This window comes from Pocillopora damicornis, chromosome 3, assembly GCF_964200805.1.
Source record: "Pocillopora damicornis chromosome 3, jaPocDami1.2, whole genome shotgun sequence".
Lineage (NCBI taxonomy): Eukaryota > Metazoa > Cnidaria > Anthozoa > Scleractinia > Pocilloporidae > Pocillopora > Pocillopora damicornis.
In genome coordinates, this window is record NC_142672.1 from 21,306,563 (window position 1) to 21,322,934 (window position 16,372).

General features: G+C 41.4%; 3 protein-coding genes across 4 annotated transcripts in view; all 3 read left to right on the forward strand.

Moving 5' to 3' along the window:
- Positions 1-154: 154 nt before the first annotated feature.
- LOC113672608 (uncharacterized) lies at positions 155-2,899 on the forward strand. Its single transcript, XM_089199553.1, has 3 exons — positions 155-328; positions 1,118-1,292; positions 2,466-2,899. The coding sequence occupies exons 1-3, from the start codon at positions 155-157 to the stop codon at positions 2,879-2,881; spliced, it is 765 nt and encodes a 254-aa protein (XP_089055679.1). The 3' UTR covers positions 2,882-2,899.
- A 725-nt stretch (positions 2,900-3,624) lies between these two features.
- Positions 3,625-14,099, forward strand: LOC113672607 (uncharacterized). Its single transcript, XM_027188915.2, has 7 exons — positions 3,625-3,864; positions 4,325-4,472; positions 5,286-5,443; positions 6,328-6,464; positions 6,984-7,035; positions 7,918-13,345; positions 13,440-14,099. Exons 1-7 carry the CDS (start codon positions 3,673-3,675, stop codon positions 13,877-13,879), a joined length of 6,555 nt encoding a protein of 2,184 aa, XP_027044716.2. The 5' UTR covers positions 3,625-3,672; the 3' UTR covers positions 13,880-14,099.
- Positions 14,100-15,392: 1,293 nt separating this feature from the next.
- Positions 15,393-16,372, forward strand: part of LOC113672774 (uncharacterized) — a 35,676-nt gene continuing 34,696 nt past the window's right edge. Inside the window, exon 1 of one of the 2 annotated variants that reach the window (XM_027189123.2) lies at positions 15,393-15,713. The gene's annotated coding sequence lies outside the window, so the exon portion shown is untranslated. The remainder of the gene's footprint in view (positions 15,714-16,372) is intronic. The other variant, XM_089200824.1, reaches the window with a different exon arrangement.

Below are 16,372 nucleotides of genomic sequence, written 5' to 3' on the forward strand. Positions count from 1 at the left end.
TTTCTTACTATGACGTACAGTGTTTTCGCAAAGTTTAGTCTGAAAAGACATCCCATGAATGTTCAATCACGGACTGTACTTTCGGGTGAGAAACCTGTTTTGGTGAAGAATTTAACAGAAGGAGAAACCAAAATTTAGAATTCTTCTCAAAATCATGGATGCTCTGGAGTACGTGTTTTCTGCTGCAAGCGGGGACAGCTCTAAGGTGCTGGAATTCAAACCAAAGTGTGTCATGCGAGAGGATCTGATGAGCTTAAGCAGAAAATTTCCATTGATTCCTGGTTCTGAACGATCGATAAAATTTTGCACAACTAAACTGTCTCAAAAGGTGAGTCTTTCATATCGTTTCTTCATTATACCCCAATCTCACGAACAAAACGTATTAAGTTAAACCGGGTTCAACTAAATAGAAATCAGAAACAAAGAACTGAAAACGGAATTTTCTATAAGTTTCGGGTAGTACTAGTTTGTTAATGAGTGAAACGGCAGCTTTTATGAATAAAAGCTTTTCAACCGCGTTTAATAAACATGTTTGATTTCAAGAAGGTATCAGTTTATATAGACCTAGCGGACTTGAACATCACTGTTCCCAGAACTAGACATGTAGGCTGTAAGATAGCTCGAATTAAAATCAGGCGTTAGATCAGTGTTAAGTTAAGAAAGCGTCAAAGCAAGTTGTGCGTGGCAAAAAAAAATCTATTTTCTTTGTTTCTGTTTCATCCGGGGTGAATTTTGGGTAGAGGAAGGTTCGCTTTAAGGTAGACATTCAAAACTCTGTAAAGCTGTCTCATTGATTGGGAAAAAAATGCAATTTCGAACAAAAAATAGTGCGATTCATGAAAAAAATCGCACCAATGAGAGCCAATCAGATTGCAAGGATCATCGATGATTTCAAAATGGATATAAAAATAATATTAATTGCAATAATAAAGAAGTAATGCTCATAATATAACAATAATAATAATGATCGCAACCGAACCCAATGTATTTACTTAAGAGAAAAAAAGGAACTTTGCCTTTTTGTTGCATCGCTATTTCTTACAATGATGAATATGGTAGAAGCTGTCAAAACTAAGACTTTATTTGCGTACCTCAAAAAATTACAAAAACTTTTTAGTTTGATGGAATTCAAGTATATACTTTATTATTTCAGCTGCGAGGGACACCAGCCGATGCTGATTTTGATCTGACAGATCCCTATAGTTCACCGCCACAGTACAATGTACTACACGACCCTCATTTGAAGGATTACTTTCAGAGTCCAGCCATGAAGCGCAGACTTGTCGACAAAGGTAAGCGGCAATTTCCAATTGAATATCGTTCATAATCCCAGAATGCTTTGGTTTCGCGTTACTACGCCCTGTTATCGGTCAAGAAAACGTGCGCTACTCTCTCCACTATAGCCTGCTCTTTACTTTTAGTGAGTGAAACGAAGCGTGGAAGGAAGCAGTTCGATAGAAGCGGAGAAGTTAAAAAACGAAGGGGTTTGGGTCTGCTCGCGTATAGTCTTGTACCCAGACTTTTCATGACCAAGCGATTGTACATTTCAGTAACAGTTACACGGTAATATCTGGGTACGTCATTAGGTCAGGCAATGAACCAACCCGAAACAAACCTCCTTCGGTTTTTACACTGCCGTCACTATCGCACTGACTATTTTGCACGGATTTAGCATCCTTCTAACTTGCTGAAAGCCTGCAACAGGCTTGGAAACTAGAGCCAAGTATGATTTGCTCACACGAGATTTCCAAAGTTCACGCTGTTCACTCGTTTCAACTTTAAGTTTTCATTGACTTCTTGTAATATTTTCCATTTTTCTTCTGATTGACTTTGAGTCCTTTTTTATACCACTCGATTGAAATCTTGATTATTCAGCACTGATCAGTATAGACCACATAGGCGAATAGTGGTTTTTTGCGCGCGCTGATTGGCTAGTTTTGAAGCGATTAGCCAGTTGTATTCACCCCAGAGCAGCTGAAGAGAGAAATTGCGCGTCAGGAGTTTAATTTCTAACCATTTTCGATATATAGGGAGAAATAAACTGATTTTCTTGTTTCCGTATACTAAATTATTTAAAAACCTTATTATCAGTGACCAGTATTAACCTCCTACTATGAATAATTAACAATTATTCCTTAAGCGCTTGTTGAATATGAGATAGTAAATAGCCAACGAAGTGCATAGTACCGAGTTGGCTATAACCAGTTTCGTATCCAGCGAGCGCGTATGAAATAATTGTTTGCTTAAATTTCATTAAATCCTGAACGTTTGGATATTAGGAGCCTTTTCAGCTCCGCAACAGTTGGTGCAATGCATTCCCGTATGAGGTGAATCGAAATATGAGCTGACAACTGGAAATGAGTAAACCAATCAAAACACTAGAAACTTGATGTTCGGAGCTGGAAATTTAATAATTGTTAATCATTGTTTGCTTACTTTGAATCTTTTCTTGGTTTGTACTGAAGGTTTCATCACAAACAGCGGCTTTATAAAATGTACCCTTCTTGAATTCAACATGTTTCGCCAGTGGATTAGAAAGCTTAAGTTAGATCGAATGCATCAGGAACGCCGAAGACAGCGTCGGCTTGAGCTTCAGCTCTGGAAAGAGAAGCAAGCTAGGGAACGTCTTCTTCGGGACAAAGAGCTGTACAGCATCGTGCGGTTGCGGGAACAGAGGGCTAGAGATCTGAAAGAACGCACTGTCAAAAAGCGTGAAACAGACAGGGAAAGGTACCTAAAACTACAAGCGAAAGATCGGAAGAGGAGGGAAGAGTACAAAGAAGCCGTGAGGCGAAAAAAGGACAGGGAAGCAAGTGAAAGAGAGAAGCATCTCGCTGATAGAGAACTGCAAAAGAATGAAACGGAAACCAAGGCGTGTTAGACATAAATAACTTTGAATGTAAATATATGAAAATCATATATGTGAACTTGAAGACGAAGGAACGTTTCTTTGTCCGCAGTTCACATGTATGATTTTCATATATTTACAGTTATTTATTCATAATTTCATGGATTTATTTGGGGAGGGAGGGGGAAGGGAGGAATGGAGGAAGGGAGGGGGAGGGAGGGAGGGAGGGGGGAAGCTGTTAGAAGCTGTAAGGTCCTGCTGCTCACAGCCTTGCGTACGCCTTATTACCTTGACATGTAATACGTATGGACCGAGCGCAGCGAGCTCTACATGTTTTGACATGTAGAGCTCACTGTGCTCGGTTCGTACGTCACGACCTCGACTCAAATGTTTCCTCGTCCAGTCCTTCCGCTCAGTCGATAATTTTATAGTGTTGGATACCTAGACTTTCACTCATTAAAACGAGCACTGTGATTGGTTGATTCTTGGTTACATGGCTCTGATCAAATTCAAATGTATCCCGACCGGGATACAATTGCGTAGTTGTTGCCCGCGCTCCGAATACAACAGCATGTCCTCGAGTCCTAATGTTTCTCAAGACGAAGTCGAGGGAAACATCAGAACTCTCAAGGAAAACAAAACTGACTGTTTCCCTTGGGACCATACAGTAAGTGTATATTACTTACTGAAGTGGAAGTGTAGGGCAGCGAGTGCCACACATTATCACCTCCAGCCAGATATTTTCCCGACCGGCCCTCCCGCTCAGTAGCTACGTTTTTATAATTTACTGGAGTGGAGTTGGAGCGCAGCAAGTTCCCCACGACATGACCTTGAGCTATTTGCCTGTTTGGCCCCCTCCCTGCCCACCGGCTAATTTAATTTTTTTTATCGATTTATTTTTGCAGGGTAAGAAAACTAAAATTCGCCTCCTCGTGAAACGAAATTATGAAGACAGAAAAAGAGAATCATTGGTGCAACAGAAAAAACAGTCTATGGTGGAAGAAAAAGAACAAAGGGTAGACATATTTTCTTCTGACTTCTTTAGTATCTCAGCATTCTTGAACTAACTCAGCATGCGACGTTTTGAAAGAGAGCAAATCGGTCTCAGTAAAGGATAGAATGCAACTCGATGAACCAATGACAACTCGAGGGTCGAGCGCGGGAAAACGAGGATTGGGAAGTTGTCTCAAGGTTTTCATTGTGAGTCAGTTTCAGGGCGTAGGTTTGCAAAACCTTAGGATTGCAAGAAATAAGTAAAATCCTGATTTGACAACCATTGCGAAAAAAATTCAGATTTGTAGATGGATAGAAGCTGGCGTGTACCACTCGTTGAGCAAACTTCAATGCAATGTTAACTCTAACATGTGCGAAAAGCACGACACATTAGCGCGCTAAGAAGGTAACTACTTCATTTCTTTTTCCTGTACAGACTCAGACAAAATCTTATTGTAATGTTTCCACTGCTTTTTTTTTTAGATGAGGGAGAATTGGAAGCGTCGTTGCGCAATGTTGTTGATTCGACAGGAAGAAAAACGCAAACAGGTAGAAGATGAAAGACTAGAGTTTGAGAGAAATGTGGCAAGAAGGACTTCGATTGTGGAGAAACAGCGTCGTAAAAGCCGAGGTAAAACAATCCTTTGCTTTAAATATGGAGCGCTTTTCGTGTCGTAAAAGCAAAGCCAATGACAACGGCCGATCAAAAGAAAGGAAAATACGTTTGATACGAGAACTCAAAGTAAAACCAACCAAATTGCCTAAAGCGCGGGAAAACGCGGGCGACCAAGTTGTTATTGGTTTTAGTTTTGAATCTGATTGGTTGAGAGAGTGGCACGAGTTTTCTTGACCAATCACAGAGCCAAGTGAAGTAACATAATACAATCTCGGACTACTTCAACACTCAATCAAAAATTGCGATGACACAGACATTTTGGATTAAAAACGTCGTTTGCAAATATTCCTAACCCAATTGTAATAATCCTAGTTCTGTATGGATATTGGACAAGATAAATCATTAGATTTTGAGTACGGGCGTCGAATGTTGAAAGATGTTATTCGCTTTACAAAAGAATCAAAAAAATTTGGGTCTCATAAAGAATCAAACCCCAGACCTTCGGATTCTGTGCTCCAATACTCTGCCACTGGGTTGCTGAAAACTCTGTCGTGGGTTAGGCCAGCTACAAGGTGAGTACATATGTGACAAGCGCCCAGCATACGCTAGGATCCCTAAGCAATATCGAAAGCGTTGAGTGTGTTAATAGAATCGTGGTTGGTTCTTTTTTCTTTGGAAATCGTTAAATGCCACTCAAGAATTTTTCTAACGAAGAGTAAATGTATAAATCGATGTCGCGGAGGCTGAATAGAAAAGAATTTACCGAAGATAAATACGTTCGGTGTTATAGAATAATTCCGTTATATGTTTATGTTTTCTCCCTTTCAGAACAACATGATCAGTGCTTGCAAAAGAGGCGCAATACTCTTGTAAAGCAACATCACAACGCGGAGCTTTTCCTTGAGAAAATGAGGGAGAATAAGTTGAAAGACTTAAAAATATGGAAGCAGAAACATGCTTGGATGCGAGAGAGGCATGAAAAGCAGGTCAGAAGTGACTATTGGTTCTCTGAAAAAGAGGAACGCATATGGCAATATCAAAAGTGCTCTGAGTATTTGCGAATTGCATGCCAAATTATATCTCTCTATGGGGAAAGATAAACTGATCATTTTATCAGTAATGGCGAGCTTTTTGTCTCAATTGAGAACATAGTTGTTGTCATAGTAGAGTGATCAAAAACTATTTCTTACCGTGATTAGAATGCAAAAACTAGAACCACGGTAAAGAACGACTTTTTTGGGTGAGAAAACTCACCCTTTTCCCATAAATCTTGCTACATTTGTTGACAGAGGGAACTCATGGGATCAAAACACCACACAGGGTGTTTGATCATCCCAATTTGTGTTTGTTTAGGGTAGGAGGGGACATTGAAAGGAAATTCCGGGATGTAGTATACTTTCAAGTCATCAACCTTGGCTTCGGTTAGAATTATCCGTTTATTTTTTTTCTGCCCTGTGTTGGATAACAACTTGTGGCATATTGACCTCAGGGAACCTTTATCGCTGTTTAATCTTGCGTATTCATGCGGGGAGAGGGACCGGCAAATTAATGAATATGTAGCACTGGAAAGTATTAATGCATGCTAATGCAGATTATTTATATTTTTGCGTTTTGACAACCTGAATTGTAAGGTTGGTAAATTTCTGTTTAAAAACTTGTGACCCTCTCCCACTAAGGGATGGGGTCACAGGCACCATAGGCACCCCCTCTCTCTTAGTTTTCCCCAGTCCTAATTTAAGCTCAAGATTCGGATGACTACTCCCGGTTCGATGACATATACCCGTTTAGGCTAAGTACCCCCATCCTTGGAATTTTCGCGTGGAAGGAAGCAGACGCATAAGTGGTAACTTTTCGCTGGTGTGCTCCTTAGGGACGTAGAGTTTCGCTTCAGACCAAAGCTAGCGGTCGGGGTCGAGAAAAACGTCGGAGGTTTCGATTGTCAAGTGTGTGTGATTTAAAGTCATCCCTTGAAGGAGAATTTGGAATCAAAGACAATGTAGTTTACAGGTAATACAGTAAAAAAGAAGGAGAAAAATGATCGGGGCAAACGATGCAATAATTCTCCTACCCCTAACAAACATTCTCAAGATGAATGAATGAAAAACATATGAAGTAAATGATATAGTTATTTACAAAATTGGCCCCCTCCCCCCCTTATCTCCCTTCTTGGTTTTTTCCTTAGTGATTTTTCGAAAGAAGAAAGGAACAATCTTTCTCAGAGTTGTCCTTTCCTTTGACCTTAGGGCCTCGATCCATTCCTTGGAAATGTGTTGTCTATGGGTGACCTGGGTTTTTTTTGATCCCTGACATGTTTGATAGCCTTGCATTTTAAACCCACGCGGAAAACGGAGTATACGTCATTTGTGATGTTTATGTCTCACTCTATTGTCGCTTTCTTCTTCGGACGACGCAGGGCGAAAACCTAAAGAAATGGCAAATAAATGCCCAAATGAGCGATTCCCCTTCGAAATTCTCTATCTCTTTGTCCTACCCGTCTCTCACTCTCTTTATCGTTCTGTTTTGAAGTGGTGTTGTTTCTGCGGGGAAGAAGACACGAGAAGGCGATCAGCTAAGAAAGGTAAGATTTTGTTCAGTATAGATGTGTTTTATGATAAAAAGGCGTATGGAGGTACACCCGAGTGCCTGGCATTGTATGATCATCCACGAGAGAAAATCACCTTTAAATGAGAATTGTTATACCATTTTGGTCACAATGAGAATATTCCTAACTAGACGATCATAAATTGTTTATTGACGCCAACTTTTCCGTTTAGAAGAGGTAGAGATCTAATTATCTTACAAAACGATCGAGAACAAAACCAAGCTCTCATTAAGTAGAATTCTGCACAGGCTCATACAAAAAGTGACATTTGTAACAATGCAGAACTTCGCAACCTCGTCTGACTTCCCAATTCCCTCTCACTTTCCCTTTTATCTTCCTTCCGCTTCCATTTATTTCTTTCCTTGCTCCGCTTCTTACTTTGTTCTGCCCCATCCTGCTTCTTCGTTACCTTCAGTGTGTGTCTGCCTCTATGCCTTTCCTCTTTCGACCACTTCAACTTCGGTTTCCCTTCCTTCCAATAAACTGAACTTGAAATAGACTATTCACACAATGACGTAAAACAAGTTAACTTTCTAATTCCATTTGATGTTTCAAATGGACTTCAAAGCGAAATGTATAAGATTAACAAGGATTTAGCAAACAGCTGAAAACAGACATGTTACATCCATGTGATCATCAGCGGACGCCATGATGGTTTTTTTTAACATCCTACCCAGTTCCAAGCAAACATCTGGTATCAATAACTTCCGGTTTATATGAGCATTACAATCTCCACCAAAGGGAAGACTTCCTAGCATGCCATCCTTACTGATTGTTTTCACGAAATTGTAGTAGAGATATGAGCGTGATTCTGGGGCGTAACTCGGTAAATTGTGACTTATTTTATATAATTGTTAGCTTTCAGAGAAAAATATGGATCGAGAGAGAGAAGAATTGCACAAGTTGGAGAAACTTTGGACGCGGTTAAAAGCTGAGTTCGCTTTGCGAGAGAAAGTTCACCACATCGTGTTTGATATAATTTCAAACGCTTCAGAGGCATTAGATCGCCATGAGATGCTGGAAACTTGTAGAAAAAAATCCAATTACGTTCAGGAAGTCATAAACTTTGCACAGAAAAAATCAGCCAATAACCAGTCAGACGATTTAAGATCCAAAGTGAGGAAGTATATACTACAAGTGATAGAGAATGTCTCCCTCGCCGTTGATGAAGCGGAACGATGGCGACATGTTCAAAAGATTGTAAACATTGCCATTAACAGGGCCAGAGAAGACGTGATCTCGTCACGCAAAACTGCCAAAGAGATAGTTGTGACTGCTATCGACAGGGCACGTGAGAAGGTTGCGCAGCAAATCTCTCATGATCTGGATGAATGCGCTGAGGCCATAGTGGCAGGTTCTATCATATCGGCTACGCGAAAGATGCAAGACGCTCCGGAAGTGATCATGGCGCGATCTCTGGCTATTGAGGCCGTGAATTCCGCAAAAGCGTCCATAGAACGCTTACACAAGGTGGAGCTTGAAGCCATCGTCGATGAAGACCAGTTTCAGTTTTCGACGACCTTGGATAAGTGCGCCAAAGAGCTCACAATGGCTGCTATCATATCGGCCAGCAGATCGTTGGAAAATGTCTTAAGTAAGGACGATTGCGATTTGATAGCAGCCCGCTCTTCAGCCTCTGACGCTGTCGCAGCGGCTAGATCTGCAGTTCAGAAGTTATATGGCATAGAAGTTGAAACAGATGATGAAGACGAGGATCATTATGTTACGATTTTTAAGTGTCTCATGAAATCCGCAAAAGGTATCGCTCAGGCCATGGCTAGTACCTCTGACACATTCTCTGGACAATGCGATCTGGAAGATTTGACGGCCAGGAAACTTTCAACGGATGCTGTGCATGCAGGGAAGATATCATTAGAAAAACTTGGCATAAACGTTGAGGAAATGGACGATGACGAACAGGCTTGTAAAGACATCGCAAGTGCTGCTATTGTTTCCGCTGCGCGTTCTTTGCAGAAAGACTTCCTGTCACGCGAAAGTGATTTGGTAGCGGCAGCACAAACTTTAGCTCACACGGCATTGGAATCCGCAAAAGAATCTTTTGAATTGTTCTACCGTGCGGAAATCGTTTCTGATGCAAGGATAGAAGGAAAGACGCATAAACTCACTTTAGAGTTGGATGAAGTCGCAAGAGACATTGCAGAGGCCACTGTTGATTCAGCCACACGATCTCTCGAGCGGATAATGGAAAAGAAAGAGTGGAATCTGACATCAACAAGTCACGAGCTGGTGAGTGATGTAATTGACTCTGTGAAGGCATCGTTGGAAAGGTTTCACGGAGTCGCGATTGAACCAGAGGAAGAAGTTATATTGAGTTTACAAAAAGCCTCAGAGAGTTCTCTGGAATATTCCATTTTTGCGAAGAGTGCCTCGTTGGAAACTTTACAAGGAAACGAACAAGACTTGTGCATTGCAGCACGAAGTCTTGCACGGGAGGCTCTGAAATCGGCAAAAGCATCAATACAGCGACTCAACAACATCGCTGATCAAATGGAAGAAAACATAAAACAAACTGCGCTTGACATTTCCAAAACTCTCATGGATTCCTCAGGCAACCTTCTGCAAAAACTCGAGAGGGAAGGATTAACCGTGGCGTCTCGAGATCTTGGATGCAGTGCAATTGAGTCGGCTGCAAAATCTTTCTCTAAATTGCACGAAGACAAGGCTTCATTGCAAAACGTTGCCGACGATGACTCGGGCTTGCTGAACGCAGCAGCAAAAGTATCTACAGTTTCCATCCGTGCTTCTTTGGGTGAACTCTTTGATCGAGGATTCATTTGTGGCCAGGAGTTAGAGGAAGCTACAGGCTACTTAGCAACTCATGCAGTGCTCTCGGCTGAAAATCTACTTGATTCAATACAAGGTGACTCTTCGGCAAGTTATCTAGACTTGGAGATTTGTAAAGTTGCCAAAGACCTGGCGTTAAATGCAGTTGTATCTGCAGAAAGATCAATTACCCGCCTGGCAGGAGAACACCAAGAACCTTCAGCAGAACGTGATCCTCATCTTGGAACCTTGTTTTGGAAGGTTACAACCTATGTAGAGCAGCTGATAAACGGTGCTTTGAGAAATCTTGGGGCAGAGTGGTGTTTTGTCCAAATAGATGACGATTCAGAAGAATACGAGGAGCCTACCTTGGATCACTCGGCTGACAAGGAATACAATGATCAGAGAGATATCCTAATGTCGAAAGCGTCAAAAATTGTGCAGAATGCCATTGAAATCGCAAAGTCAAGGATTGCCTGTAAGTCATTATTTCTCAGCCAACCCATTCCAGATGACAGGCCTCAGTCTCGTCGTAGAAGTTCTGTTCAGTTCAACGAAACTTCAAGTTTGCATATTCACTGCGACAGCAGCGACATTCCCCGTGACACTGGCTACTTGAACTCTACAAATAGGCCTCCAACTCCTTTCAGAGAGGATCGTCCCAGTTCTGTTGTCTCACAGGCAATTGAAGAACTCGAGAAAGAACTAGCCTTTTCTTCAGGTAGTTACATGGCCGAAACAAAATCATCCAGTAATAGTCTTGTTCGACGACGCCTTTCCGATCCAGGACCAGAGTTTTGCTCCGAAGATATAGCGCTCTCGAGGACAGAGCGTTCAGTGTCCGACTCAAACCTAAACGACCAAGGTACTTCCCTAGACATAAAAGGCTCTTTGTATGATATTTTAAAGAAACGAGAAGAGTCAGCGAGCTGCGAGATCTCTCCCTCCGAGTCATATGTTGTCCTTCCTCATTTAAACCCTTCTGAGTGTTCCTTGATTGCCGCCCGAGTAGAGGCTTACGAAGTTTTATGGAAACAAAAGACGACAACTTGTTCGGTAACAAGCCTGCCATCTTTATCTCCCAAAAACTCCTTTGTAGCCGCTGAACAAGTCTATTCGGGTAAAGAAACGAAAAGACGTCGTTCAGTTTCATTATCTTCTCGTCTGCCAGATATAAGTAAGTCTGCCTCCAAAATCTGCAAGCCCTCGTCGAGTGCAAGCTCTCTTAAAGGCCCGTCGTCTCATCACGAGGAAACGTCGATACAAAAGCTCAATCTTCCCTCCCAGACTTCTCTCAGGGCTTTGAAGGAGTCTTTAAAAGGGGAATCGATGTCTAACACTGGAAAAGCCTTACATTCGTCTCGTGCCTCAGCTGAAAAGTTGTCATTACCGGTGTCATCTCGAAGTTCCCTGTCTAAAAAGGAAGAATCTCGACGACGTTCAGGAGAAAGTCTGACTTTATCTTCGCCTAAACCGTCGGTGAGAAACGCGTCTAATTCACAGCGCACAACAGATGCAAAGATTGTCCAATCTGCTCGCAGCTCACCTTCGAAAGCCACAATGTCCCCCCGTGCTTCTGTAGAGAAAGCTATACTTTCAAAGGGAAAATCATCTAAAACTCAAATCAAAACGTCTCCAAAAAGTTCTAAACTTCATGCCTCCACAGAGAAAACGACAACTCCATCTAGTGCCTCTTTGCAAAAAGGACTTACGTCTTCCCGGAGGTCGATCGAGATAGCAGCCTTGACCCAAGGAGAGTCAAAACAAACGAAAGCTCCCTCCACAAGTGCTTCAAGCCAGAAAGTTATATCTTCACCGACTGTTTCAAAAGAAAGTATAGTTTCGTCCTTTGCAACATCAAAGAGAAACACAACGTTGTCCACAAGTGCTTCTACCAGAAACGCCATATTGTCCCAACGTAGTTCCAAAGGAAACATCACACGATCACAACATTCTTCTGCAGAGAATGTATTATCATCCCGAGGTGTCTCCACAGAAGCAACAACAAAGTCGCCTCGTGGATCTCTTGAGAAAGTATCATTGTTGCCGCGTGGCTCTACCGAGAACATCGTTTCTAAACGAGGTTGCAAAGAGAAAGATAGAAAGCTATCAAGTAGGTCATTTGAAAATGCAACGATGCCTCTGAGTTCGTCGAAGGGAGATGTTACGCAGTCACCAGGTGTTTCCACTGAAAATACAAAGGTGCTGTCACGTATTTCCAAGGAGAAAATCAGGCAATCTTCTCAAAATTCTTCTGAGAGAATTACATCAAATGAACGCGGTTCTCAAGGATTAGCTACCCAGTCTTCGAATGCATTGGAACAAAATATTTCACTTTCTCCAAATATGTCCAAAGAAAACGCTCAGGTTTCCCCCTTTATTTCTTCAGAAGAGGCCACTCTATCCTCTGGATCGACCGGAAGAGTAGCTGGAAGTGCATCGTCTTCGCTGAAAGCCCCTGATGATACAGAGTTGGCATTGTCCAAGACCTCTATGACAATAGTTAAAACACCTGCAAGCCAATCTGCAAAGGGTCCGGAGTCAGAGCAGGCTACAATGAAAACGGAACCCGCCGATAGAAAATTATCAAAAGATTTGGTACGGTCTCCTGAAAAATTGATGGAAAAAAGTGATCCTAATAGGGTTTTATCCCCTGTTGAGAACATCGCACTTAGATCAGACATTGTGCAGGTGATTGGTGAAGAATCGAGGAAAACTAAGAATATTGAGATCACCATGGGCTCCAAGAAAGGTGTTCGTAGCTTAGAGAGACTAATCCAGGACAAGAGATTGACTCCGGAAGGAGCTGAGGAAGACTCAAGGCCGGCCTCTAGCGTAGACATGACAACCATGAGAAGGTTCACAGATGCAACAGGAGAAAAAGGGACCGTTACTGTTTCCACGGACAAACGTAAGAGCCCAAAATCGATTTCGACGAAAGTCTCAACAAAATCTTCTATAGAAAAGGCAGTATTGAAGGACAATGAGAAAGAGGATGTGGTTATGAAAGGCGGAGGCAAATACGAGAGGGAATTTCAGAGTGTTTTCATAACGACCGGAGAGAAATGCTTTTCGGAGGAAGGAGACACGAAAGGGCAACTTATTGAAATGACTCATGCCGCAACGGAGGAGAAGCAACTTGAACAATTCAGTACGAAAAAAACAGCAATGATCAATTTCGAAGGTTTCCCCTTGTCAAGGAAAATGAGCGTGTCACGGTCTATCCACGACACTGTTGATGATATTGTTCAGAAAATGTTGGACACGACGGGCGAGCCAACTAAAGACCTCGCTCATTCTCGTCCTTCGTGTCTTGGATCGTGCAAAGAGTTCAGGCGTGACGGCGAAGGAAGCCTTGGAATGCAAAGGCTCAGTAAAGGGAGGCTTCCCACTGGCAAGGTTTCCAGAACAGTGATAGACACTGTGGACTTCATGGTTCAAAGTGTTTCATCATCTGACAATTTAGGTTCACGGCAAGGTTCTACTGGACACTTAAGTGGAGGTAAGTTGAGTAAGGCTGTACAATTTCATAACACAGTATCTTATTGAATACCGAATTACTAATTTTCCTTTTTGTCTATCTTTTTCCTCCACAGGCGTATTAAGAGCCGTCTCCTCTATGGAGAAATTATCCAGAGGTTCCACCTCGGCACAAAACATCCCATGTAGCTCTGGAATGAGTCCATCTCCACCAACTAGCCTCCAACCAAAAGTACCATCTCCGAGGAGATCTCTGTTAATTGCTACCTCATCCCAGGACTCAGTGGGAATCCGTGCCACCCAATCAGATTCTAGCATACTCAGTTTGTCAAGTGATACAGCCGCTGACCTCAGACATAAAGTGTCGGGTGCATGGCTTGATGGTGCTACCGTCGCAAGTGGGGTGACGTCTGATAGGGTTAGTCCCCCAGTACGACCCTCCTCGGGTCCGGCTCCCTCACAATATAGGCGAGCCTCGCAAGGAAGTCTTTCGGTGAAAAATTCCTTGGATGGAGTTTGCCTTGAGAGGAATAACTCAGTCGATAAAGAGAGTTAAATTTCAAAATACGAATGTTTGAATTAATTTTTTGTTGGACTCTTTTTTTAAAAAAATTTGTCTTGCCAAATCCTTGTAAAATAATTATCGAATCTGAACACTTATCATTTTTTTTTTTACGTTGAGCAATATTGACATTCTCTTTCCTTGTTACTTTCTTAATTCTAAACAGAGTCAATCGAACCAGATATCAGTTCAATAAATCCGTTTGTTTAATAGAGCCTTTGTTTTTTTTCAATCAACACCCCGCCGCCAGATGATTTTTACCGAGGTACTTTTAAGTATTTTTAAATATTTAAAACATTTAAATATTTAAAAATACTCATCGATGCTTTTCAAAACAAAAAAGTACATTCTTACTGAGTCCATTCTGCCATCAGCCCGCAACAGCATCTTGCATCATTAACCTCTGATTCTTAAGGATGACTAGTATCTGATTCTCTTCACCGCTGAATCGAAAATTAAGGTCACCAGAATAAAAAAAAAAGATGAAACTCTTGATTGTTGAACAATTCAATTCTCCTGCTCAGCGCCTTAGTAAATGTATAAAGAACAATCTGGAGAATTTACATACTGATGTTAAGGTGTAAAGTAACAGCAGTGGTCGGGCACTTCGCTATCTGCACCACACTCTTCTTCCCTTTCCTGGCTGATGTGTTCTGCGACAGATCACGTTTGTTTCTGATGCCATCTAGTCTTATTTCTACTAGCACAAATTAATAATGCTAGTCACACCATAAATATTAAAGGGCCCACCAAATGAAGGTAGAAAATGCCTTTTATTGATTAAGACCAACAATCCAATTAGCTCCAAACCCAGGTATGCTCAAAACGAAAATGCTGAAAAATAAGAGGGAAGACTGCGGAGATTTAGATAAATTGATAGATTCCTCAGAAGAGTACAGGAAGATAGAAGTGGACAGCTCTAGGTGACGGTCTCTGCCCCTTTTCGCCTGTTTAATCGTGTAGCTGTGTACACTCGTTTCTTTCGTAGCTCAAGTCTTGTTCACCATCTTCGAGTTTCTTTAAAAAAAAAACATAAAAAAGATAAATCACGGCTCGGCACGGACTATATTTTTCTTTTATTGAAGGTTTAGTTTATAGACCACTTAGATTCATTTATCTCCTATTTGTCTATCAGTTTAATTTTCTTACCGATTCTGCGGGGCAAAGGCCTTAGTCCCTCTCTTGTCGTAATTTTTTCAGCCCTCTCAGCATTTCTGAACATTTACTTCCATCTTTTTGAGAGAGAATTTCCTTCCGGTCACGTCACAAAATATTTATGTCAAAATATTACTACTATGATCGTCTTAACGAGTGGCCTCTTGTATTACTCATTTCTCCACGAGTGACATCCAAGCTGAGCCGGAGATATTGCAGCGCTGATGGAAGACAGTATTCAAAACCCAGACAATGTCTAAAATTATACAAAAACATCTCCGCCCATTGGCTAAGCCATGTATTGTTGGTGCTTTACTGATAACCATAAATTAAAAGGATTTATTTTGTCGGCGGCTTTTGCATATGATTTTCTACTAATTTGCATATCTTGAGTACCTTGCGTAGGTAGTCAATTCATATCTTGATGTCCGTTCGGTGCGTGTAGTTTGTAGACATCGTAATCCTCGGAGCTTGCGTTTCAGCATTTGGCGCCAATCTTAACATTTTTCCATCGAAGAATTTGCCGCATCTGTTTCTGCGCTAAATTAAGTGGTATCTATTTTGGTGCGCGATTTATATTGCGTGATTCTTCAGGGTGACAAGCGACAAGATTCGAGGCGATCGTGAAGGAAATCACGCCAATTTAATTCAGAAAAGCACACAGATTTATAAGGTGAGTTGTTTTCTCTGTCGTTTGTTTACATTTCTGCCTTCAAACTACTGAAAAATTGCTCTTGGAGCAGTTGATAATGTGCATAGCACTTAGAGCTCGTGGACAGAGTTCCAAACGAACATTCGAACATGCAAACAGTGGAGAACGCTGCCCTATATTGAAATCTAACTTGCTGTTTTTGGTAAACAAGTCGGTTTTCTCTTCTCTGGATCAAAGACCTTAGAATGCAAATACCTTTTGAGAAACTCATAGTCAAACAATGAAATTCTTTGTTATGAAGTGGTATTTGTACGTTATATCAAGGAAAATATTTAACACATGCAATCGGTATGCCATTTAGTTTCATTCGAACAAGAACCGCAAACTTAAGTTAATGATATGAGTATTCTGAAAAGTGGTAATTAATCTTCACACTTGAAGCTAAATCAGAAAGGTCTGGTTTAAGGTTATCCTATTTAAAAATGGCCCTCGATCCATGGTAATTCCTCGATGGGTCAAGTTTTTGCCGTTGGAGGTACATCGTTTAAAATCTATCCCTAACTGAGCTGTCATTTCGTTTAAAATATTCTCTCTCTATTTTTCCGTCTTTGTTCGTTATTGCTTTTGATTTACCTACTATGTATGTAAATTGCTCTTGAGCGTCACATATCCCTGGTAGT